The sequence below is a fragment of the Aphis gossypii genome, chromosome 1 (genome assembly GCF_020184175.1).
Source record: "Aphis gossypii isolate Hap1 chromosome 1, ASM2018417v2, whole genome shotgun sequence".
Taxonomy (NCBI): Eukaryota; Metazoa; Arthropoda; class Insecta; order Hemiptera; family Aphididae; genus Aphis; species Aphis gossypii.
In genome coordinates, this window is record NC_065530.1 from 4,898,064 (window position 1) to 4,922,371 (window position 24,308).

The 24,308-nt window shown below is 27.5% G+C and overlaps 2 protein-coding genes across 8 annotated transcripts; both read left to right on the top strand.

Moving 5' to 3' along the window:
• Positions 1–99: 99 nt before the first annotated feature.
• LOC114131201 (nuclear pore complex protein Nup153-like) lies at positions 100–13,930 on the top strand. Of its 4 annotated transcripts, none has more exons than XM_050210807.1 (12): positions 100–443; positions 621–837; positions 917–1,063; positions 2,861–2,989; positions 4,527–4,610; positions 5,155–5,264; positions 5,354–5,563; positions 8,132–8,286; positions 8,959–11,242; positions 11,310–11,437; positions 11,504–11,600; positions 13,781–13,930. In XM_050210807.1, the coding sequence occupies exons 1-11, from the start codon at positions 420–422 to the stop codon at positions 11,571–11,573; spliced, it is 3,558 nt and encodes a 1,185-aa protein (XP_050066764.1). In that variant the 5' UTR covers positions 100–419; the 3' UTR covers positions 11,574–11,600; positions 13,781–13,930. The 4 variants fall into 4 exon arrangements, with proteins under 4 accessions (XP_050066764.1, XP_050066765.1, XP_050066767.1 ...); XM_050210808.1 differs by lacking the exon at positions 13,781–13,930 and adding an exon at positions 11,733–13,505; XM_050210810.1 differs by lacking the exon at positions 13,781–13,930 and having other exon boundaries at positions 2,891–2,989; positions 11,504–13,505.
• A 2,980-nt stretch (positions 13,931–16,910) lies between these two features.
• Positions 16,911–22,974, top strand: LOC114131203 (uncharacterized). 4 transcript variants are annotated; one of them, XM_050210813.1, is made up of 10 exons: positions 16,915–17,034; positions 17,250–17,400; positions 18,855–18,996; positions 19,168–19,511; positions 19,806–19,905; positions 19,968–20,037; positions 20,098–20,265; positions 20,346–20,552; positions 20,618–20,817; positions 22,609–22,974. In XM_050210813.1, coding segments are annotated over exons 2-10 (1,335 nt in total). In that variant the 5' UTR covers positions 16,915–17,034; positions 17,250–17,297; the 3' UTR covers positions 22,610–22,974. The 4 variants fall into 4 exon arrangements, with proteins under 4 accessions (XP_050066769.1, XP_027852164.1, XP_050066770.1 ...); XM_050210812.1 differs by having other exon boundaries at positions 16,911–17,400; positions 20,618–20,878; XM_027996363.2 differs by having other exon boundaries at positions 16,914–17,400.
• Positions 22,975–24,308: the final 1,334 nt, after the last annotated feature.

Below are 24,308 nucleotides of genomic sequence, written 5' to 3' on the forward strand. Positions count from 1 at the left end.
CGCATTCGGCGTTTCTACGATATCGCGCGACCAGTGGTGCCGGCCTTACGGTCGTCGGTTCGTTCGGTTGATCACAGTGTAATTTGGTCGCGCGCGACGGACTGATCTAGTTTATCCATCATGGCCGTCACGTCTCTATGCTTGTGTGCCGATCGCGTTCTCCGTTAACAACGATTAGGGATACGTGAATATAAAAATATTATTTATAAATAGTAACAACAACGGCAATACAATATCGCAAAACCGAAACGACGAATTACGACAACGGTGGCCTTAGACGGGGTGCGTGCGGTTTTTAGTTGCTTCGTTTATTTCTACGCTGATATGCGCTCTTCGCGATTGTCCGACCGCTGTGCTACGCGCGTACGTTGATCCTTGTAGTTTTTTGTGTGTGTCGATGGGATCAAGCCTCGAGAGCCATGAAGCCGTACGACAAATCAAACGTAAGTAAAGGTCGAAATGTCTCAAGGCTCTTCCGATCGGCGATCTAACGTCTGATGATTTCCGAGTGATTTTCCCGCCCGATTGTGCTGCGCGATCACATGGTCTCGCTCGGCACAACGGTTGATACGTCCGCTTCTCGTGTGATTTTTTTTTTTATTTTCATTTTCATTTTGCAGTCTTTTATGAGGAGGGTCACGAAACGCGTGTCCGAATACATACCAGGAATGACGTGGATGAATACGCTGATTAGCGATGCGCAAACCGATGACGACCGTACGTCAATGACCGAAAACGACGACCAACCTCCAGTGAAGAAACTATGTACGTCCAATAACTCATTCACAAACACCAAATACCCGCCTACTAATTCTACTGACAACCACAGGGGTTCAAGTAAGCTTTTATCTATAATTTTAGTTAAATAATGTTTACTTCTTGTTGACTGACGATTGTTGTACTTTCATCTGTGTAGATGTGAATGTCCTTTTACCAGAAATATCTGCCGTTACTTGTATACCAAGTACAAGTAAACAAAGCCCAAAATTTACAAGCCAATCGAGTTCTCCCTTAGGTATTCGTGATACTGGCCTGCGAGCTGGCATTAGAAGTAAACCTCCTGGTAAGTGTGATTGTTAAACATTATTCTTGAAAGTAGATACATCAGAGTATTTGTAACATGACTTTATAATTTCTGGTAGTGTTAGAACCCATGTATTCTTTTTAATATTTTCAATTTGAATAAATAAAATATTTTAGTGGGCATTTAAGGTTTAAAAAATTAATGTTTAAATCACTTCTCAATACACCTACAATATACTTATGGTTTACTTATCCATTCAAATAGTAGGTGATTGAATTCAAATTATTTTTATTAGTTGGCATGTTTAAATTTGCACTTAATGGAGGAGTATTTACAATTATCTCCTAACAAATTTTGAAAGACTATTAACACCAAAGAATAAAAAGAGCTATTCATCTAAATAAACAATTATACTATAAATGAAAACCTTTAACACTGTTTCAGTTTATTAAAATTAAATTGTCAGGTAATTAATAATAACCAATCCTTAAATTACAAATTAAAAAAAAAATCTTGTAACTATCCTTTGTATAGACTCAAAACAAATTAGTGAATTCATAATATCTTTTGTTCTTTTAATTTGTGATAAGTTATGATTTATAACATGGATAAAATACTTTTTATTATAGCTATAAATTTGTTTAAATAGCAGAATATTTGATTTCAATATTTTAATTTTCTTAGATAATGTCTTTTAACTAATAATAATATAGAACATAATATTAACTAAAATTATTAAGTTACTAGAACTGTACTGTATTTTTATATTATCTATGTTTATTAGTTGTTTATACAATACATTCATAACATGTACGTTAATACATTTATTTACTTATAGCTTTTGTTCTGAAAAGATTTGTAATTTATGGTATATACCTACAAATGCTAAACATCTGAATTGTTGCTTATATTTGATTGTTATTTTTATCTGACCATCTAATTTACATTTTTTTTAACACTTGTTGCTTTATAGTGCATAATATGCATTTACTTGTTATTGTAAATAACAGTTTAAAAAATGAGTTGTGTACAGTTTTAGTCCCTTAGTTAAAATATAAAATACCATAGGTAATCCAGCTAATAAAAATAGTCTCATTTAGGTGAGTTTCTATCAAATCAATATTAAATTAGTAAATAAATTGAATTTTATTTTTGAATTGGGTGGATTATAAAATTATAAATCTTTTATATTAATCATTGAATTACCATATTATAACGTATTTATAATTATATCATGTTACCTGTTATTTTAGGAACGTATTTAAGAGGATGCTTAAGGGATCCCTAGATTCATTTACATTTTAATTTTTGTAATTGATGTATTCAAAGACAGTATTCATTATACAATATCAATATTTTATGATTACAAATATTTGATATTATTTATTTTTTAATTTTGAGAAATATTGACCATTTACATACTCCGTTGACACTACTACTAGTATAATTAATGAAATTTGGTATGTTATCACTCACTTCACCTACCAAAAGCAACAACTAATGCGAAATGATCCAACTGTGTATTATTATCATTAAGACAAAATAATTTGTACTGCATTTACATTATACTATTTTATATTTATATTTTAAAAGTATTAAATTAAAAATAAATGTTAATTTTTTATACAATTATGTTGATATAAAATATACTTAAACCTTTCCAACATATTTATATTTACCTATAAAGATAATTTTATACTTTTACACTTATAATATACTATTGATTTTGTTTTTATTACTTCCATAATACAAGAGTTATGATTGTATAACAAAATAACTTCCAGGGTTTATAAATGCATAATATATACTAAAATTACTGTGTTATTTTAAATAAAGGTTATAATAAACGAAAATGTGATGTGGTAGATTTGTCAAATATTACCAGACCCGGTCCAACAACAGTTTACAATTTTGCTTCATCAACACCTACAATAATTACAGCAACTAATCAACCACTTAAAATTAGTAAGTATTATAGTTATTAATTTTAATTCAATATAAAATACATGGGAAGAAAATAGTTGTTTTCAGTTCAACAAAACAAATTTTCTCTCCTGTTTGCTCTTGGGTTTACTTCTTTAACTTCTCTTTACCCATAGTCTTACCATCTGAAGTGTTGTCTGCCTAGTGGTCTTTTTCCTTTTGGTTCCTCTTTAATTACTGTGTTTATCATAGCTTATTTTTTCCTCCAAGCATGACCTGCCCACATCAGTCTTCTTTTTGCGACTTCCCTTGACATACTTATACAACGTAACAAGTTATGTAGTTTCTTATTGGTTCGAATTCTCCATTCTTTGGATCCTAAGACTAGGTCCATAGATTCGTCTTGAAACTTTTCTTTCAAATTTTTCCAATCTTAATTCCTCTATCTTTCTTAAAGCCCATGTTTCTGACTTATATAGGATTCACAGGATGTATTAATGTCATGTATATTTTTATTTTTAAATTTTAAGATATTGATCTAGATTTTAGCAGGGTTCCCATACTTAAAAATAGTTGTTGGCCAGTTGTATTCTTTTTGAAATCTCTACTTTTAACTCATTGTCCTGAGTTAGAGAACACCTAAGTATTTAAATTGTGGAATGTCCATCTACATTCATTTTTTTCCGTGGCAATACATTCTGTCTCTTCAGTTAAGTTTCATATATTCCGTCTTATTATCATTTATTCTGAGCCCGAATTTACTCACATCATCCATTAGTATTTCAATATTGTCTCCTCTACGATGGAAATATCGTTGGCATATGTTAGCAAGCCTATCTCTGACTGTCCTAAAGTTCTACCTTCTGATATGTTTATATTTCTGACAACCTTTTCCAGAACTAGATTAAAAAGGATTGAAAATAATGCATCCCCTTGCCCTTAAACCAGATGTTGCTTTGAACAATTTAGATGTAGAGTTTGCTATTTTTATTTTTATTTCAAAATTTTCTATAGTTGCTCTAATCAGGTCAATTAACTTATTTGGCATATTGAACTCTTTTTAATATATTAAATAGGGTTGGTCTATGTATAGAGTCGTATGCTTTCTCAAAGTCTACAAACAAGTAAACCTCCTTATTAAACTCCCACATTTTTGGAATATCTGCCTTATTATGAATATTTAGTCTAAACCCCCCTTGTTAGTCTCCCAATATGCCTTCAGAGATTGGTTTAATTCTATCTAGGATGTAATATGATAAAACTTTGTATGTTATATTGAATAAAGCAATATCCCTATAATTGTTGCACTCGAGTGGATCATTTTTTTATATATCGGACACACTAATGCGGTTCTTCAATCTTCTGGGATTTTTTCTTCTTTCCAGACTAATTCTACTAAGATATGACGTATATTGGATTTGGCTTCTTAATCTAAACTCTTTAGAATCTCAGCCTAGATTCTATAATCACCCAGTCTTATGATTTTTTAGCCTCTTTAAGTTATGCAATATACATTTTAATTAAATTTATAATTTTTACATGTATGATTATTAAGACTGTGATTAAATTTATTTTGTAGGTTTAAAAAGATCGCTAAATTTAGACAATTCATCTACTAGTAATGAATTTTTAACACCAACTTCATCAAAACTGATCAAACCAAGTAAGTTTGTTTATTATTGATAGTTTTCTATTTATCTACTATTAAATCTTTAAAAATAGTTTAACTAAACAAACTTTGGGTTGGCTTTCTATTTAACATTAAGACATAATATATTATATGTCCTTAAATTATCAAAAATTATACAGTTACTTTGGATACTAAAAGCTTGCAAAAAATAAATTAGACTTAAAGTTTTTTGAAGGTTTCAGAAACTTTTTTTTATCTTTGGGATGTAAATTTTTTAGTATGAATCTACTATATATTTTATTTTATATAACTAATAACTGAATACTATTAGATTAACCCATTTACCATTACTTTTCTTAATGCAATATTTATTTTCTGTAATAGTTCACTGTTATAAAGTTTTTATAAGTTAATATTTGAAATAAAAATTTCAATTAAGGCGGCTGATCCATCTCATTTTATTCTTGCTGAAACACTAAGTCAATGTATTCTATTATCATTTGTTGGCAAAAGAATTTTATTGATATAAAAACATACTAGAAATAAATTTATCAATTATTTTATCATTGAATTTTAGGGGAGAATGAATCGCATCAACAATCTTCATTAAAATTTCATGATACATCAACTAACCACCAAGTACCCTCAGCATCATTTAGGTGGGATACATTTGTCAATTATGGAGAAGTAAGTACTCTATTTTATACTTATCAGTTTTCATTTTAAGGGATTGAGTATTTATTTTATTTTAATTAAATTATGTGTGTTATTTCCAGTTATCAGAGCGTCAAAAATTATTTGCCCAAAAGTCACCTTTAAATTGTTCTCAAGTTATGTATGGGGGCAGTTCTGCACGTTCAAGTTTATCAAAAATTTTAGGTAATACTCCACCAATTCATAGAAAAGCAGTGATACCGATATCTTCTTCAAATAATAGTGAAATTAGAACAACTTCATCTATTCTTCTAGAACATATTTCCACTAAGGTTAGTCAAATAAATAATTTAAGAAAATATAGAAAAAGTACTGAGTCATTATATTCTCTATATTGTAATCAAGTGTTGTATTTTTTATTTATATATACAGCATAGCAAATTTGAGTTCAGCAGAACCAATTTTATGTTAAATATAAATATCAGAGAAAATTGACTTTTTATAAACATTTAATAGAACATTACTTACATGTACCTATTGTGTAAAGATTTTACTGACATACCATAGAAAATATTACATTCATAAGAAATTGTTTAGCTGTTATTAATATTAGTATAAATGACCAAATTATCAAATTTGTAGTTAAGAATGTTATCTCAAACTCAAATTTCCAATTAATATCGCTCATTCTCTCAAATTTTCATTTTTTTTTAAATGTTGTAATTTATTTTTATTTATCTTATAAACAAAATTTCCTGTGTATTATAAAAAGGTTTTTACATATTGTATTAGTTTTAAAGCAAAAACAAGAACACTATATAGGGTATCTTGAAAGGGTATAATTTTTAAACAAGTTTTAAACATTTTAAAATTATGTAAAAAAAAAACCTTTTCTAGATTAAATTCTTTCCTATTAATTTAATAAATAGGTTAATTCACTTATGTGAACATCATGTGTGTGCTTAACCATCAAATTTAATATTCATAACATGTTAATTATTCAATTTTAGCTTACATTAAAAGGACGTCTCACCCGCATATGTTGTCTCCATCTTACACACCTACAACATAATAAATTTGTGTACTATTTTTGTTAATAATAGTGTATTTTTTGTTTTAATATTAGAGTAAATTGACCTATTATCAAACTTTTAGGTGAAAACATTATTCTGTGTTCTCTCATTGGTTTTTTATGATATTTAAATTTTTAAGTTAGTTATGAATAGGAAAAATATTCAATATTTGAAATTATTATAATTCACTTCAAAATTATAAAAAGCATAATGAACACACACACATTGCGCTGATGGTTTTGATCTGTTATCTCTGTGCACCCTTGTTAAATTATTTTTTTCATGATCATTATAACATTGTTCTTTTATCTATAACGGTATCATGTCTAACAAAAATGGTCAGAAATCGAGCCTAGTATCTCCGAGTACGCCCAATTCCACAAAAAAAAATCTGTCATCTGAGGAGATCAACTTAAGTGAACCCGACGTCATGTCTCCCGATGCAATCAACAAGTCCATTATTCCCACTCAACACGACAACACCAGGGTTCTGCCATTTTATGTCCAAGACATTAAGAACTTCTCCGCCTTCAAAAACATGTTAATCTCTGGTTTAAACAGTTTTAAATGCAAGTTATCACCTTCTTTTTTGATTGTCTACCCTCAAGGTCGTGAAAATTTTAATATAAACTCAAGACACCAAATACAAACTGAGGCTTGTTTTCACATTTTCATGCTATCAATATATAGGTTTTATAATATCGTCATAAGAAATCTGTACCGCTCGACCCTCATGTCAGACATATCTGATGTTCTTTACAAACTAGGTCACTCCGCTAGCCGTATCGTAATGTCACTAAAAACCGATGCCCACCTCCACTCTTTTTTTGTGGACCTCAAACCCAATACCAATAACAAAGAAGTTTTAAGTCGTATCATCAATATTGCATATAAAAATAAAAGTTGAATTACCGTACAGGACTAAGAGTAGTCTGCCTCAGTGTAAAAACTGTCAGTCCTACAGACATAATGCTAAATACTGCCACCATCCCTCATGCTATGTTAAATGTGAGGTCACTTCTCACACATAAGTACATAACCAAGGAAAAAAGCAGCCCAGCTACGTATGTCTTTTGCGTGGGTTACCATACTTCAAACTACAAAGGATATCCAAAATACTAAGCACTACTCAAACATCATAATTTAATCCTTCTATTCGACAAAATCCAAACACTGTACTCATGTCTAACATTCTAAAACCTTTATTTCCCAAAGCCTCTTACGCTTCCATCGCCGATCCTAATAAATAATACTCTATTATTGAATAATTTCACTAACGATAACATTTTTTCCAAATGTATTTTAGATCTTTCCTCACTAATTAATCCCTTCATTTCCCTCCTTACAGCCGTACTGCAAAAGCAATCTATTCCGTAGTTCATTATTCTTTATTTCACTAGCCTAATTACCTATTATGTTATATTCACCAATAATTATTTCTGTCTATCTTAATGTCACTATTATTTATTTAATATTAAGTACTTTGTTATAATCGTTAAGCTATTATAGTTTTATATTCTAATAAGCTAATAAAAATAATAACTTATGAGAGAATACATAGTATTCTTACTTAAAAGTTTGATAATAGGTCAATTCATTCTAATATCAAAACTGAAAGAATAGGTACTATTAAAACTGAAATTTACTATGTTGTACACGAGTAAGACGGAGGCACACATGCAGTTGCGACATCCTCTTAAGGTTTTAATTTATCCTTTCATTTTTTTTTTTTTTTTAAGGTTTAGTCTTTACTAAATATTAACAGCTTGGCTAGATTTTATTTTGACCTATGATTGTTACTAATTTATTTTTTTATATTTACTTCAGAACAAGGAAATCGAAGAAAATAAATTTATTATTCAACCTAAAGTGCATCAAAGGCATAAAGCAGTACAAAAAAATGTACCTATTAAAGTCGAATCCACCATCAAAATTGTTGAAACAACACCTGAGAAATCTGATAGCAAATCCAGTGAAGTCTCGTAAGTGACACATTTGACTTTATTGAAACTATAATTTTCTAATTAGTTTTAGCTTATGATTAGTATCATATGTTTACTAAAATGAACTGATAATCGTTTCATATTCAATAAATCATTTAAAAATAAAATATAATTATCAATAAAGTTCTTATATATGTTGATACATGTTGTATTAAGATGAAAATGTAAATTTAGTAGTACTATAGCATGATAGGTGGTTATTCTATATACCTTTTTATGAAAAACAATCGAAGTATGTGTTTATCTATATTTGTGATAAATATCTCTAATATAGGAGGATTTAAGTTATAACCCAATTCAATGTATAGATTATGACAATATTTGATGCAAGTTATATAATCATTATAAATTATAATCACACTTATAAAGACTATTTTGGTTTAAATTAGTTCAAAATTAAGTAAATCTACTTAAAAAGTTTACACTTTAACAATTTATAATCAAGTTAAAACAATCAAAAATGTTTTTAAATCCAGGTCAGTTATAAGTCTAATAAGCTGAGGAAACTGCTATATTATACTATTTTATTACATTAATTATATAATTTTATATTTATCTTCTAATAGAAATTGTTGTTTTTCAGTAAAAAAGTTTTTACTGTTCATTTTGATTAATAAATAGAATTCATTTAAGATTATCTTATTTTCACAGATCAAATTATTCTGGCCGAGTTGATTCAAATACTACTAGAAAACTTCGAGTTAATCTTTCAAAGAAGGGCCGTGTTCTTAAGTCTGATGAACTTGAAATGCCCACTGAAGTTAATTTGCCTAAGGTTTCTTTGTCAATGACTTCATTGCCAAGTATCGATTTATCAAATACTAATGTTGAGGATAATGAATTCTCATTCAATCAACCATTAACAATAGAACAATTTAGTTCACAAATTGTAGAGAAAACAAGTAGAAAAAAACACAAAATGACTTTAAAGAAAGCACAAAATACCAACATAGAAATAAATAGTAAAGATCAATCTAGCACCAAAATTCCAAGTACAAATTTTAATAGTTCTACAAGTGAAACCTTTGTAAAACAATCTACTAAAGTATCAATGACTAATAATGATACTCCAATTGAAAATTCAAATAAAAATGACAAGGTGTCAGAATTTAGATTTATTGATGATAATAGTTCTAAAAATATTCTGAAAACCTCATTGCCATGCTCTGACTCAAAATTAGAATCTACAAAACCAGTAGATAAGGATTATGTCAGTTCACCTAAAAAATCAGAAAATAGTAATAAAAATCAATTAGTACCAGAAAAATCATCTACTGAACTAAAAAAGTGGTCTTGTGATGCGTGTTGGGTTTCAAATGATGCTGATAAAACAAAGTGTATTGCTTGTCAAACTCCCAAATGTGAGAAAACTCAAACACCAGTATTAAATGTTGTCAAATCAAGTACATGGACTTGTGATACTTGTTGGGTTCCCAATAAAAATGAAATCGAAGTTTGTGTTGCATGCCAAACACAGAAGCCTGGTACAACCAAAAAACTTGCGATTCAAAGTACTACTTGGACTTGTGACGGTTGCTGGGTAAAAAATAAAAGTGATTGTACCACTTGTATTTCATGTGGAACTGCAAAACCTGGGTCTGCTCCAGAAAATAAACCTTTGCCTTCAACTCAATTTAAATTTGGGTTAAACAACAACACATTTGAAAATTCAAGTGCTAGTCAATTTAAATTTGGATTTGATAGTAGTAAAAATGTTCAACCATCTAATCAGTTTAAATTTGGAAGTACTGAACCATTTTCAAGTTCTGATAATGTCAAATCAGACACTTCTGTCAATGAATTTAAATTTGGTGTAGTTAACAATAAAACTGATCAACCCCTTAATACATTTAAATTTGGCTCTGATAGTAAATCAAGTTTGCCAATAAAGAAAGTAGTTGAAGGAACACATATCAATAGTATTGATAATTCCGAAACTAAGTTTAAGTTTGGTTTTGAAATGCATCCATATCATTCTGATGGTCAGTTTAAGTTTGGGCAAAGTGCCTCAACTAATAAACCAATTACACAGTTTAAATTTGGTTCAGATAAAATTGAGAATGATAAATCTGTTCATCAAAATCCTGTTGTTGATAGTAATTTAGTTAAACAATCTACAAATGAATTTAAATCATTAGTAAATAATAAAAATGAAGAATCAGAAAAAACATTAGAGTTACAAAACCAAAGTAATAAGCGTAAAGTTAATGACATTAATGAAAATGCCAGTCCCAAAGCATTGTATAGTTCTGTTGTAAGTAACAGTAATAACTCAAATTCATTAATGAATGTTGGATGTAAAAATGAAGATCTGTCTAAAGAGAAATTTGTATGGGATAACAAAGTAAAAACTGTTGAAAATAAGCCAATAATGAACTTTGGTTCAATTCAGCCTGTTCAATCTGCAACTGAAAATACAAATCAGTTGGTAAACGGTCATTCGAATCCTATTGAAACATTGAATGAAGAACAAAAACCAGGTTTAATTAAGACTTCTCAATTATTCAGTTTTGGTTCTTTAGCAAAACAAGATCAAAATGTGCCTGTTGACCAAAAAAGTCCTAAAATGTTTACATTTGGATCTACTACTAATGATAACAAATCATTTGCTTCACCAATAATGGGTAGTAGTAGTTTTCCTAGTACTGCTCCAGTTTTTGGTGCAAGTAATTCTATTTTTGGTAGTGTAACTACTACATCGACTCCAGCAACACTGGGTTCATCTATACCAACACCTCAATTTTCATTTGGTTCATTAGCTCCTCAGGTTACCAACAGCTTTTTTTCAAAGTCTTCTAACGACAATGATAAAAAACCATTAGCTCAAACTTCTAATTCATTCAATTCTACAAATGTTGGATTTTCATTTGGTGCACAATCTCCACCCGTATTTAGTGTTCCTAATGCTGGAGGATCTATAAAGATGTCTGCAACGGTAAGGACCACATTTTTAGTTTTGTATGGTTACATTATATTAAAAACCAATTTATTATTAATTACAGGATGAGGATCCGACTAAATGTATAACAAATAATATATTCAGTCAACCAAGCACAAAACAACCTATTAAATTAGATCCTAATGCACCTATTTCAATTAATTTTACTGGTGGAGCAACTACTCAATTTACGTAAGTATTAATAATTTTATTTAATTATTTCTAAAGTATTTTCTATATAAAAGTTTCTATTATTAGTGCAAAACCAGAAACAACTGAGCCTCCTACTAAACGAAAAATTTTAAAACCTGTTAGAAGGATTCGGTAAAACATGGACGTACTGCTTGTGTATTTTGTAAGTTGCATTGTTTTTATTGTATAACAAGATTTAAATGTAATATAAAAATTGTTCAATGTTTGAACTGATTCTTGTCATTATATTTGTATAATATTATTCTGTGGTTAACAAAAGCTTATTTAAAAACAGGTTGAGGTCAATATTTTTTTAGACAAATAAACAATTATTATTTGGATATTAAATTACATTTGACAACATAATTTGATGGCGCACAGAATTTGGAGATATGTTAATAACATATTAATAAAATATTTTTTAATTTTAATTTGAACTATCTGATTCAAACTATATACATATACTAACTACTTTAAACTGTCAAATGGTTTCTTTTTTAATATTATTTTGGTAAAAAAAAAAAAAAAAAATATTTATATATTATCAACTATTGTCCGTTTTAATTTTTGATATTTTGAATTGTGTAACTTATTGAAAAACAAATTTTATAAACAAATAAATGTATGCATTTTTCTTAGAATTTGGTTCCAACAGTTGAAATTTTACTTATGTTTATAGATGCAACTTATTATAGATATATAAAATAAAATGATAATTTATTTTATTCCACAAAGCAATTAGGATTATGCTAATATTTTATATATTAATTATTTTCAAAATAATATATGTTCTGTGTTTCTTATTTTTGTCAGTTATTTTTTGTCCATTTTAATTTTATTACTTATAATTAATCTATTAAATTAAATCTAAACATTATTTATTATTAAAAAATATAAAATTAATTCAACATTTAAAATATCTATGTTCTCATCTTACTGTGCGCCGCCTTTTCACTTCTATAATCATATTTAAACTGTTTATAACATGTTTATTTTATTTTTGTTAATTTAATACATTGATACATATTAACATGTTTTATTGTTTAATATTTGCTTTATGTTATAAAAACATGTAACTGTTTAAAAATGATATTTTTAAATGTATTAAATGGATGTACAACTATATCGTTTTAGTGAGTTTAATTAATTTAATGATCATTTATTGGCTACTATGTGCCATTCTATTGTTATAATACAAGACAATTATAAGTGTTATTATTTAATAACTCGTGGTATACAGAACACAACATTATTTTATTTAATGTTGTATATTATAATATATGTTAAATAATGTTTCTTTTCTTTTAGTGGTTATATTTGTTTTTAAGTGTAATATTCTAAGTCTGACCCTAAGAATTTCTATTGGCAACAGAAGTGTGGTTATACTGTATGAATTATATTCAAATGATCCCTTATTTTTATTTCAAAAAATAATTCCTAAATATACAGGTATTATATTTTATTTTTGTATAGTAAAATGTAAAAAATAACTATTACATTATTAGTTAAAAGTTAGCCAAATGGCTTGGATGTCTGTGATATTCTTGTGGGTCAGGCTATGTTCGATGAAAATTATAGCAGGCTCACTCCTTTGAAATAAATGTATTTTTAATTTAAAAACTTAAATATACATTTAATATGTTATATATATAAAAAAAAGTAAAATAAAGGATACTTTAGGTATTTTTAAATTTCAGACAGTTTATTTCCATTTATTTAGTTGCATCAGTAAGTAGTTATTATTATATTGTTATCTTTTTTTTTATATATATACATTTGTTGTAAAGTGTTGCTGATTAATATTTTGTAAACTGATAAGTGGAAATAAACTAATTTGACTGTGATGTAAGGATATAATTTATTTTTGTCCAAGTGAGTAATTTTAGGAGTAAGGCTGCTAATTTGAGCTTCATGTAGCCTATTTTTCTTTATAAAGTGTACAGTCTTTTAGTTAAGTGTACTTTAAGTCTATAAATTTAATTTTATAATAGTTAACATTACATTTCTTAAAAAATTGTAATTTAGGTACAATACATAATAAAATTATACGTTTTGTTTATTTTTTAAACATCATTCATTTATTTTCTTAAGTATTTAACAGCTTACAACCATTTGAATGTTTTTCAATTGCATAGCTGTTAATGTAAGTTGCAATCTAATAATATTATGTAAGTCCATTTGTTTAGTGTTTTTGAAATATTTAAAAATTAACAATTAACAATAATATTTTAGGGCATTCTAAATTGCATAATAGGTGGCTTTTTATATAACATTAAAAAAGTGAATGAATAGGTTTTTAATCTTTTAGAAATGACTTTCCAATACGGATTTTAATGTTTGCAGGTAAATTCCATTTAATGCCTATTCAAAAGACATCAGACTAATTACTTTTAGTATACAATTGAATTTGAATGTGTTTTAAAATATTGTCTTTTAATCAAGAAAAAATTTAAACTTCCTGTAAAAAGAATAAAACGCATTTATTAAAAAAAAAAAATGTATAGTTAATATCCTATTTTAGTAAGTACACAAATTCACATAAAAAAATATTTGAAAATATTTTATAAAATAATTAAACAATCTTTTTTTAAATTTAGAAACTTATTTTCAATTCCACCAAAAGTTATGGTTATGTTGTATTGTTGTGTACACATTCTATTTTTTGAGGCCTTATGCCAAGACATATTTGTATACATCTGTATGTAAATATACTATTACTAATACATTTATCACTTTATAACCAACTTTAAAGTATTATCTACACCTATGGAGTATATCAGGGTAGGGTTCTGACCCCCCTCCCTGAAGTCTTCCTTTTAAAAATAAAAAATCTTATTTTCCACCATTTCGATACACAGAGTTGATTAATAATAATTGGTAATTTTTATTAGATATAAAATCAATTGTTAATTGATTATTGATTATAATTTGTTATAACTAATTATATAAAATTGTTCAATGTTCAGCAAAAAATAATGTAAATTATTTACTCAGGTAAAACCCTAACCGAATTAAAATCCTGCATACGCTATTGACTTACACTGTATATAAATTGAGCATTTTACTAAATGTGTCTAAATGCTATATTTTATTTTATAAAAGTGTTTTGTTTGAAACAAGAAAAAATTCTTTTCTTAAGATAATATTTTGACACTCATTTTAACACGTTGACTGCCATGAGGGTCATTTTCGACCCTCAGTAGGATGGGCCTTGAGGGATAATTTTGTACTATACAGCTAATCAATTTTGTCAACTGGTGAGGTCAAATAGCCCCTCAATTACCGTCTAAATATCATATTAACAGATTCCCTATCATCAATTGATTAAAATGCTCGACTTAGCATTAAAATATTTGTATTTCTAATTAGTTTTTAAAGCTTTTAAAAGTTCAAAAAAATGCCCACTTAGGTAATTTACTCAAAATCTGCATGGCAGTCAATATTTTTTAATAAACATATAAGTAAAAATAATTGATAACCTATTTTGTTATTAGAAATAGTATGTGGATGTTAATTTACCCTGAATATACATCTGTACTTGCTACAATACTTTTTTTAGCTAATAATAATTATAATTAAATCTGGTAAATCAAATGTTTCAGTTAGACAGGTATAAATTCAGTTAACCTATTGATGAATAATATTGACTTTCACCTTAACACGGTGTATGGTCAGGGCCAGATTATGGTCATAATTTAGGGGAGGTGGTATTATTTTTATTGAGGCCTTTTCACCTAAAACAATTTCCTTTTTTTCTTCTGATTTATTACTGTGGCCCCCTTCAACTTGCAACCTGAAGCTATAACACCCCCCCCCCTTGATCCAGCCCTGTGTATGGTAATTGGTAGGTAAGTATTTACAAGTTAAAATTACCTATGAATTATCTATTTATCTAGCAATTCACAATTATTTTTCATTTATTCTTCTGTATTAGTTGTATTTTGTCAATATCAAATACCTGGTGTAAAATGAAGATTATTGATGTATATTTTGATTTTGACGTATTATGTACATAGATTAGTGTATAAATATAATACAAAACTAGAAAATCCAAGCAGATTTACATTGTACCAAGGCCGCCCGCAGAAATTTTTCTCGGGGGGGGGGCCAGCGAAAAAACAATACACTTATCATAAATTCTGTTTTTTATTTTTTTTATATTTAAACAAATTATCCTAAAAAACGGGGGGGGCCGTGGCCCCCCCCCTGCGGGCGGCCTTGCATTGTACTGTGATTTTATCAATAATTGATTGAAAAACAATTATTGTTTACTATCTGTATAATACTATAATTTGTTATGAAATAATGATTCTACATAAAATGTAAGAGAAAATGTAAAGATATTTTTATTGATTTTACGTTGAAGACGTTTGTAAAAACTATTAACTAATAGGTAAGTGAATATTACTTAGTGCATGTGTCATTTTAAATAACAATCATACATTTCACTTTCGTCACTGGTTGATGTTAGATCTTGTACTATTTTAAATGTACAATACAGTAGTCTCCCTAATCCGGAGTCCGGATTGGATGGGACCGGACTCCAACCGGATTACCTATCGAAAATCGAGATTAAACGGAATGGCGTTCTTTTTCTTACTAATTTAAGTAATAAATGTTTTTCAAAAAACACATCTATTTATACAAAATAGGTACTAAAAATGTATTGGTTTACAATTTTACATTATTACATTATTATTGTTATTAATCGAAAGTCTAAACGATAATATCTTTATCATGGGTATTCTTGAATATATAAATTATACCTACACTATAAGTAAAATTACGAAATATAAATTGTCGGGATTAGCGAGACTACTGCATTTAAAATATACTTAAATCAATACACTAGTCCTAAATACCCATAAATTATAATTAGAGACAGGCGTACTTAGTTTTTTTCATTTGAGCGGTGATGAGAGGATGAACTGTATTCTGTTTAGTTGATTGTCATAAATACGAGTTGTTTAAATGCATAAGAAAAAAAGTTCATGGGGGTATATGACACCCTCATCACCACCGTGAGTACGCCCCTTAGAGAGCAATTATTAAGACTTATTAAGTCCTAAAAATAGAGGCTTATTTAGTTAGTAGTTACATAATATTATCTATTCCTCTAACAGTCTACTGTCTTTGTACTGTTTTTATAACTATACAAATTAAATTAAATATCATAGTATAATACCTACTGGATACTATAATACTATATCTTATTCTACCCCCATAGTATGAACCACGATTATAAATCTTTAATCGTGGTATGAACTATGAGTCTATGAAGTATATACGACCGAGGACCGAGGTAGGTCTTGTGCTTTTGCCATTTGTGGCGCACATATATTATAAGTGTGTAAATGTGTAATCTCCTTGTCACTACTTCGAACCGTTAAAATCACGCGCGTCTGTTGGCAACAGTGTGCGCTGACAACCAATCGGGTTACCTGTACTTTTTCGAACGTTTGTAATAACGACCAATTATGAGGAAACGAACAAATTGATAAACTGACGGAATTTCCGCTGGAGTTTTGAACATTGCACTGCCTTGCCCCGTCTCGTACGTTAATTAAGTTTAAGCAAAACGGATAATAGTTACACTGGTAAGTCGGTGTTGCTTAATGCTTATTAGATATTGCGTTCGAACGTTAGTTTTTGTGTAGATAAGTCTGGTGTATCAAACATTATCGTTTCGTTTGGTCGTAATATCACCGTCCACTTTTTTCAATATTATATTGTTTTAACGTGGACTTAGATACTCAGTGTTCCTTCTTTTTTAAATCTGAACCAGTTATTTGTCTTTACTGTAACTGACTAGTCTGCAGACGTTTCTGTTGGTAAGTATTCAATTCAAAAAATTAGAACCATGAACAAGGACGACGACTTGTTTGAATTCGACGCTCCCAAGACGTTCGTAAATTTGTACGAGATTGCAAATGCCAATGATGACGGTGCTGACAGATTTTTTGGTAAGTCTGGCAAGATAGAATTTGCGTAGAATTTTATATAACTGAAGTTACTCCTTGAAAATGAGATATAGGGTCTCTTGTTTTAACTAATATGTAACTTAGTTGTGGTTGTTTGTAGCTGTTTTCATCATAATATAATAGTCTGCAACAAAAATTCTAGTATCTACCTATCTATTTTAATTATTTGAGATAATTTATTAAAATACCCCAACTACAATAAAAATAAATATAGTTATACAATATAAGCAGTTGAACATTGGTATTAATTAGAACCAACACTTATAGTTACTGCAATGTTACAGTGCTATAATCAGTGTTGGGTAATTTATAATTTACTTATTTACTTATTTTAATTGATTAAGTTGCTTTACTGATTAGGTACTCAAATAAATTTAGCTTACTTTTCGAGTAGAGAAGTAATTGTTATTTTCTAGTTACAAAAAAAAGAATGCTGTTTTTATTTTTTTATTTCTTATCTATTGTTATTCTGCAAGCAACAATTTAATAAGAAATACACTACCTATAAAACATAATTACATATAGTTTATAAATAACATTATGTATCAATAACGATTACCTATTGAAAACTAAATTGTGGTTTGTTGAGATTAAATGATTAAAATATACCTACATATATTAGATTGATATACCTAACACCCGCATTGTAGACATATTTTTAAAGGTATATATTTCAATTCGTTATAGGTGCTAAATAATTTGAAACTAACGCGTTATACTAAATAAATTACTTATCAAAAGTAATTTATATTATATTTTTGTTATTTAGAAATAATACTAATAAAATTCTGTAACTTGTTACTTTCATTATGTTACTACTCAACACTCGCTATAATATACCAATGCGGTTGATTTCTATTTATTTATTTCTTTATTCCAAAAGAAAAGACACTCAATGATAACTAATTTTTTACTGTCTGTTCTCTTCTCCCACTAAAAAGTCATTGCTGTTTAGACAAGATAGTGAGATATTAGTGCCTCTAATGATTATTGATTGATTTAATAACTGTTATTTAACAGCCAATAAACAGATTACTAGTGGGTAGGTAGGTAAACTTTTGAAGCATGTTATTTAAAAAATCGTTATCTTCTCTTTTGGAATTAAGTAAAGTATCTACCTATTGTACTTCAAACCTTTTTTATTTCTTATTCAAAAAATACATACCTACTTAAAAGAAATTCAGAATTCTTTTGATTTTTTAAAGAGTTTTATTCCTTTGAATGTTTTAAAACAATAATTTATTTCACTAATACTTAATAATATTTAGTTTTGAACTCTTAACATTTCTACTTGTTTTATTATTTTTTTTTTTTTTTAAATATATCAATATTACTTAATATTACTTTAATAATTCTTGAAATATTATCTAATTGAAATAACAATAGGTTTTTAAACTACCTAAGTTCTCTGTTAGTAATAATTTTATTTTTATTAGATATTGTTGAAAAAATGGAAAGTGCTAAATCTGAACCAAATTTGGGAATTGTAAAAAAATCAACTGTGAATGACCATGATGTTCTAGAAGAAAATAAGGAAAATTTTTCACCCGATGATCAGTTTGATGATCAAAATATTAAGTAAATATTTTATTTATTAACATTTTCTTGTACTCAAATCATTTAATACTCTTCATCTATTTAATAATTTTTAAGTACTTTGTAATTTAAAGTATATAATATTTATTTTTGGTTTTAATGAAAATAAGATAATTCATAAATATTATAAATATATTAAGTTATATTTTACAGTTCATTGGCTCATCAATTAATTCGTTCTGCAAAGAAGTCAAGAACATCAAAATTACATAATAGACATTCAATTACTGTGGAGGGAATTGAAGTAGAGTTGCCACGGATCAAACATCATGCTATGATTACCAGACTAGATGAATTAGAAAACACACCTAAATTAGATTTGCGTACTCGTTCTGTAGTTAAATCCGAGTACAAATATGAACACATTAAATCAGGTTCGCAAGAAACTCTTATATTAGATAAAAGTTCTAAAAAATTCATGAGTATTGCTGAAAAAGTCAGGAATTTCTTCAACAACACACCGCCTAGGTTTCATTCTAAACCCACTGTCTCAGCTGGTGAGTCACTTTCATCCGGTGCTCGTTTCGTGTCTTCTTGCTTTCTATTAGCCCATACAATTCTGTTGTAGTAGTTAGTTCTTGTTTATATTTTGTAGTAAACAATGGCTTTATAGGAAAGAATATGCTACAAGTATTAATATTTTTATTATTTGTTTTAATATTTTTTTGATACATCAATCATCTATTGCATGCAACCAAATGGTTAGATTTACTACTTTCACTACTAAAATAACTAAAACATAAAATATCTTCATTAAACATGATAAATTTGATCATTTTAATTTGTTTTAGGTTCAAAGGTTTTTAAATCTAGAAGTCTTTTTCCTGGTGCTTTTGAGCCAAGTATTAGCTCAAATAATACTAATAATATTATTGAAAATAAACCAACAAAGTAAGCCTTTTTAACCAAAATCTTTTCATTTCATAATTTAATTGGTGTTTAATTTGATTTAGAAGCAGTAATGAAAGCAAACAGATTTATAATAACCTTAATATAAATATTCCTACAAGCAGTATCAAAGTGGTAATACAATTCATTTTCATTTAATTTTAAGTTAGAAATATATTATTTTATAATTTTTAGCCTAGCAAAACTCAAAAAATAAAAGTTCTCAACTCTCAAGGTGGTGTTCAAGTGGTTGAAAATAAAGAACTTGGCCATGGTGGTATTAAAGTTTTAGAAAAACAATTACATACTGTTCCAAAACCTTTTAGTTTTGAATCTCGTAAATTGTGTGCTACCAAACCTCAAGTAAAATAATATTTATATAAATTAAGTAATGATAACAGGAAATAATATATTTATATATTTTTTTTACTGTGGATTTACAGAGTGTGAAAAGTACAGAGCAACCATGGTCTTTTAAAGCTCGACCTGCTACAGTTCTAAAAAAAAAACCATTTGTTCCTAAGCATGAAAAAAAATATACTGAACCAAAAAATATACGTTTAAATACTGAAAGACGTGCTCAAGAATGGATGGTTTTTGAACTTGAAATAAAAGAGAAGTTTTCTCAATATGAAGAAAATTCTAGAATGGTGATATTTCTGCTCTTTGCATTATTGTATTTAATTTAATTTAATTTATATTTATTATATTTTAGAGACAAGAAGAAATGAAGAAAAAAGAAATGGAGTTGATTAAAAATATGCGACAACAAACTATTCATAAACCAGAACCGATCAAAAAATATAAGCCAGTCTTAATAAGAAAATCTGGTAGACCAATTACTGTACCACACAGCCCAAGATTTTCAATCCGTCCAAATAGGAATTGTTTAAACTCTATATCTGAACAACTCTAGTAAGTTAACACATATTTTGGTGTAGCATTTATTTCTCAATATAATATTAGTCATAAAAATGTAAATAAGATTTTATTAAAAAATTTGTTTCATTTTTCATTGAGTAGATAAATATAAGTCAGTTTCTTAATATAGGTACTTATTGTTAGTATCAAGATATTTCAGCAAACTAATTACATATATATCATTTGATCACTTTATCTATTAAATATATATATTATAAATTAGAAGAACAATTAATACCAACTGTTTAAAGTTCAAGTATTATCTTCTGTTTCGGGAATCTTGATTTCTTAATAAATTCCTTAAAAATAATATCAAAAGGTATCCAAAGTTAATTAGAATACCTGCTCTTATTATAACTTATGTACATGAGGAAAATATATTTTTTTATATACTATGGCCATCCTAAGAACGTTACTGTGTAACAACCAAAATTTGTGTGATCTCGCTCATTTCCACCTCTAAACTTTCCTGAACGTTGGCCGCCATCAATGCGTGCTGCTGACACCGTCACCGCTCTGCCTCCGCACGCCTATTTGGATGTGCGAACGAGTAGCGTTCTTAGAGTGGCCATAGTATAGAGATATTATATACTGTGGGTATAATTTCAGTATGTTATCCACATATTTATTATGCTTTACAGTCAACTCTTATTATACATTAAAATTAAGTATGGATTTTTAATACTTTAGACATAGACTGGCAAAAAATGATGCTATGTGACAGTTCTACAACTTTCAACTAATTATAATCAAAATGTTCATATATTCTTAATGTTGAGGCTTCTGATTTTATAAAAATTCTTGGAATGAGATTGTTTTATACTATATTTTTATTTTATATCATGTTACTTGGTTTAATTTGGGCAATTGAATAGTATTTTTTAAAAAAATAATCAATTTATCAACAATAATATAGTCCAAAAAATATCAAATTGAACATTATTGATAAAAAGGTTGAACCCTACATTACATGCATTAAAAATATTCACGAGATTCTCCGCACACGGCCTTTTTAACCGTGTATTGAAATATATAATTTTTATCATTATTTTATTGCTCTTAATTAAATTAAATTGTTAAATTCTTTTATTGATTCTTAATATAAACAAATTAAACTTCATATAAATGTGTTATGTATTCGGTTATATCACAGTATACCACGCGCACAACCTTTTAGACAGTTTTTTTTAATAGATAATAAATAGATAACTTTTAACTCTTCTATATTACAGACACAGAATTGTATACAATTTAGAGTTGTATTTAATTTTAGTTTATCACCTAATTTGAAGGTACCTAGGGTGGATTAGATAAACATTTCATGTGTTTGAAGCAATGAACAACATTTTGAAAGCCCGATCTTTTTAACTGTTATGAAATGAGCTCTAGGGTTAAAATAAGTCATACCTTATAAATGTTTTTATGTATACGTTATTTCTTATGCTCGTTCAACAAATAAAGGAAAAGTAATTACAAATTGTTGATTATCATCAAGTAATTTGTATTAATTAAAAAACATTGGCCGTTAATTAATTTTGTATTATTAAACTTTGTTAACAGATTGCTTGGAAAAAATTTGTTTTTCATTTTTTTTTTTTTTAAATCTAAAAATCCGTACTCTAATAAATATTAATATAATATTTAATATTGGTCTATTGAATTATATTATCACTCCATACAATTCGGTCGTTATTAAAGTGTTAATTTATTAATATATTTTAATCATATTTCTTTTACCTAGATACCTAGATACATAATTAAAAATATTTTCATTTTTTTTTTCAGAATATTGAAGACTCTAATCATCTGAATACCTACATTCATTTATTTAGTATACATTTTTTTTTTCATTATAAATATGTTTTTAAATTCTTAAATCTTTTTATTTTATAGTGAAAATACGTATTGTAAATATCAAATGTATCAAATATATTGACATGGGAATAGCAAAATAATAAGTTTGTGGGAAAACATTTTGCTTTAAATAATATTAAAATGTTTAAGGAATAAGGAATATTGTTACGTAAAATTTGTCTTCTTTGTTATACCAAATTGTATACCTAAATTTTCTATTTTTATTTTATTTTTATTATTTAGTTTGATGATGTATGACATAATTATCTCTTTTAATAAAGTAGCACTTATTTTGTACTATATCTGTATTATATTAAAAAAAAAATGTTATTACTATACACTTTTTATATTATAAAACATGCTTGAAATTTACTATAGTTTGATATAATTTTGCAGAAAGTAAAATAAACCAAAATTAAAAATTTCTAAAATTAGGAAAATAATTATGTACTCTAGAGTTTTAGAAATCCCATTTCAATTCTATAATTTGTATAAAAATAATACAATGTTATAAGATTAAACATAAAAATAGTACTTACTAGTTTTTTTTATGGTTATTTCATAAGTTCCTTGAAACTATTTAAAATTGTAAACATAACATTTGCATTTTTTCTATTGTTTGTAGTCTATTAATAATACACTGCAGTTTTAATAATTTAATATACATAGTTATGTTGATTTATAAATTTTAAATACGTGTCTATCATTTTAATAAATATTATATTACGGTGCAATGAAAAATAATTACATTTTTTTAATAACAATAACTATATCTATGGTAAGTTCTCAAACTACAGTTATGGTGTTCTTAGTATGTATTTATTTTTAAAAGAAATCAATTGATGTAGTTAAATATCCCCCTCTACCCTTGTTTGTACATGTATTATTTATCTAAACTCTTGTAATAATTAATGGAACTACTATTATACAATATACAACCGAGATATTATATAAGTGTTATACGTTACAACCATTCGAGTAATTGGGAGTGTATTTAAACTATCGTTTTGATCCCAACATAATGTGCAATGAATATACCATTTATTTTATTGGTTTTTGAACGCCAAGGGTGTGTCTCTTATCATTAACTATCGTCTAACACAACTACAGTGATATGTATTATTCTCGTACGCTATAGTGACATCTAGATAAAATACATTATTTATTTTTTTTTTTTAAGACCTCAAAACGTTTGTTCTCCGACGTATACGTATATTTTATATACCTACACGAGATCATGGTACATTATATTTTATATTATGCTCTCCGGCAGGCGCTTTCCGACAATTGTTCCGGATGATTGACGTGTATTTCACTATTTCATTGCGCGTAAACACTAAACACGTATCTAGCTGTTTAATTCATGTATGCACATACTGACATACTTATTAAGTATTAATTAGATAATACTTACGTTATTGTCATAGGTGTGTGTAGAGTCACGTGTTAGGTGCAGCAAACATTTTTATATCATTTTTTTTAACTAATTGCCCAAAAATACTTTTATCTTTCATACTACTGTCAATTCGCCATCATCATTATTCGACATTTTTTTCTTGTCTCTCGATTTGTTTATTATAGTAGTTATATTTGTTCAAAAAAAAAAACCTAGTGAATTTATTTTTATTTCC

Coding starts and splice junctions, on each gene's coding strand:
- LOC114131201 (XM_050210807.1), top strand. CDS start 420: ATGAAGCCGTACGACAAATCAAAC. Junction 838..916: donor TGACAACCACAGGGGTTCAA/GTAAGCTTTTAT, acceptor TCATCTGTGTAG/ATGTGAATGTCCTTTTACCA. Junction 8,287..8,958: donor AGCAAATCCAGTGAAGTCTC/GTAAGTGACACA, acceptor TTATTTTCACAG/ATCAAATTATTCTGGCCGAG.
- LOC114131203 (XM_050210812.1), top strand. CDS start 17,298: ATGAACAAGGACGACGACTTGTTTGAATTCGACGCTCCCAAGACGTTC. Junction 18,997..19,167: donor TTTGATGATCAAAATATTAA/GTAAATATTTTA, acceptor TATATTTTACAG/TTCATTGGCTCATCAATTAA. Junction 19,512..19,805: donor TAAACCCACTGTCTCAGCTG/GTGAGTCACTTT, acceptor AATTTGTTTTAG/GTTCAAAGGTTTTTAAATCT.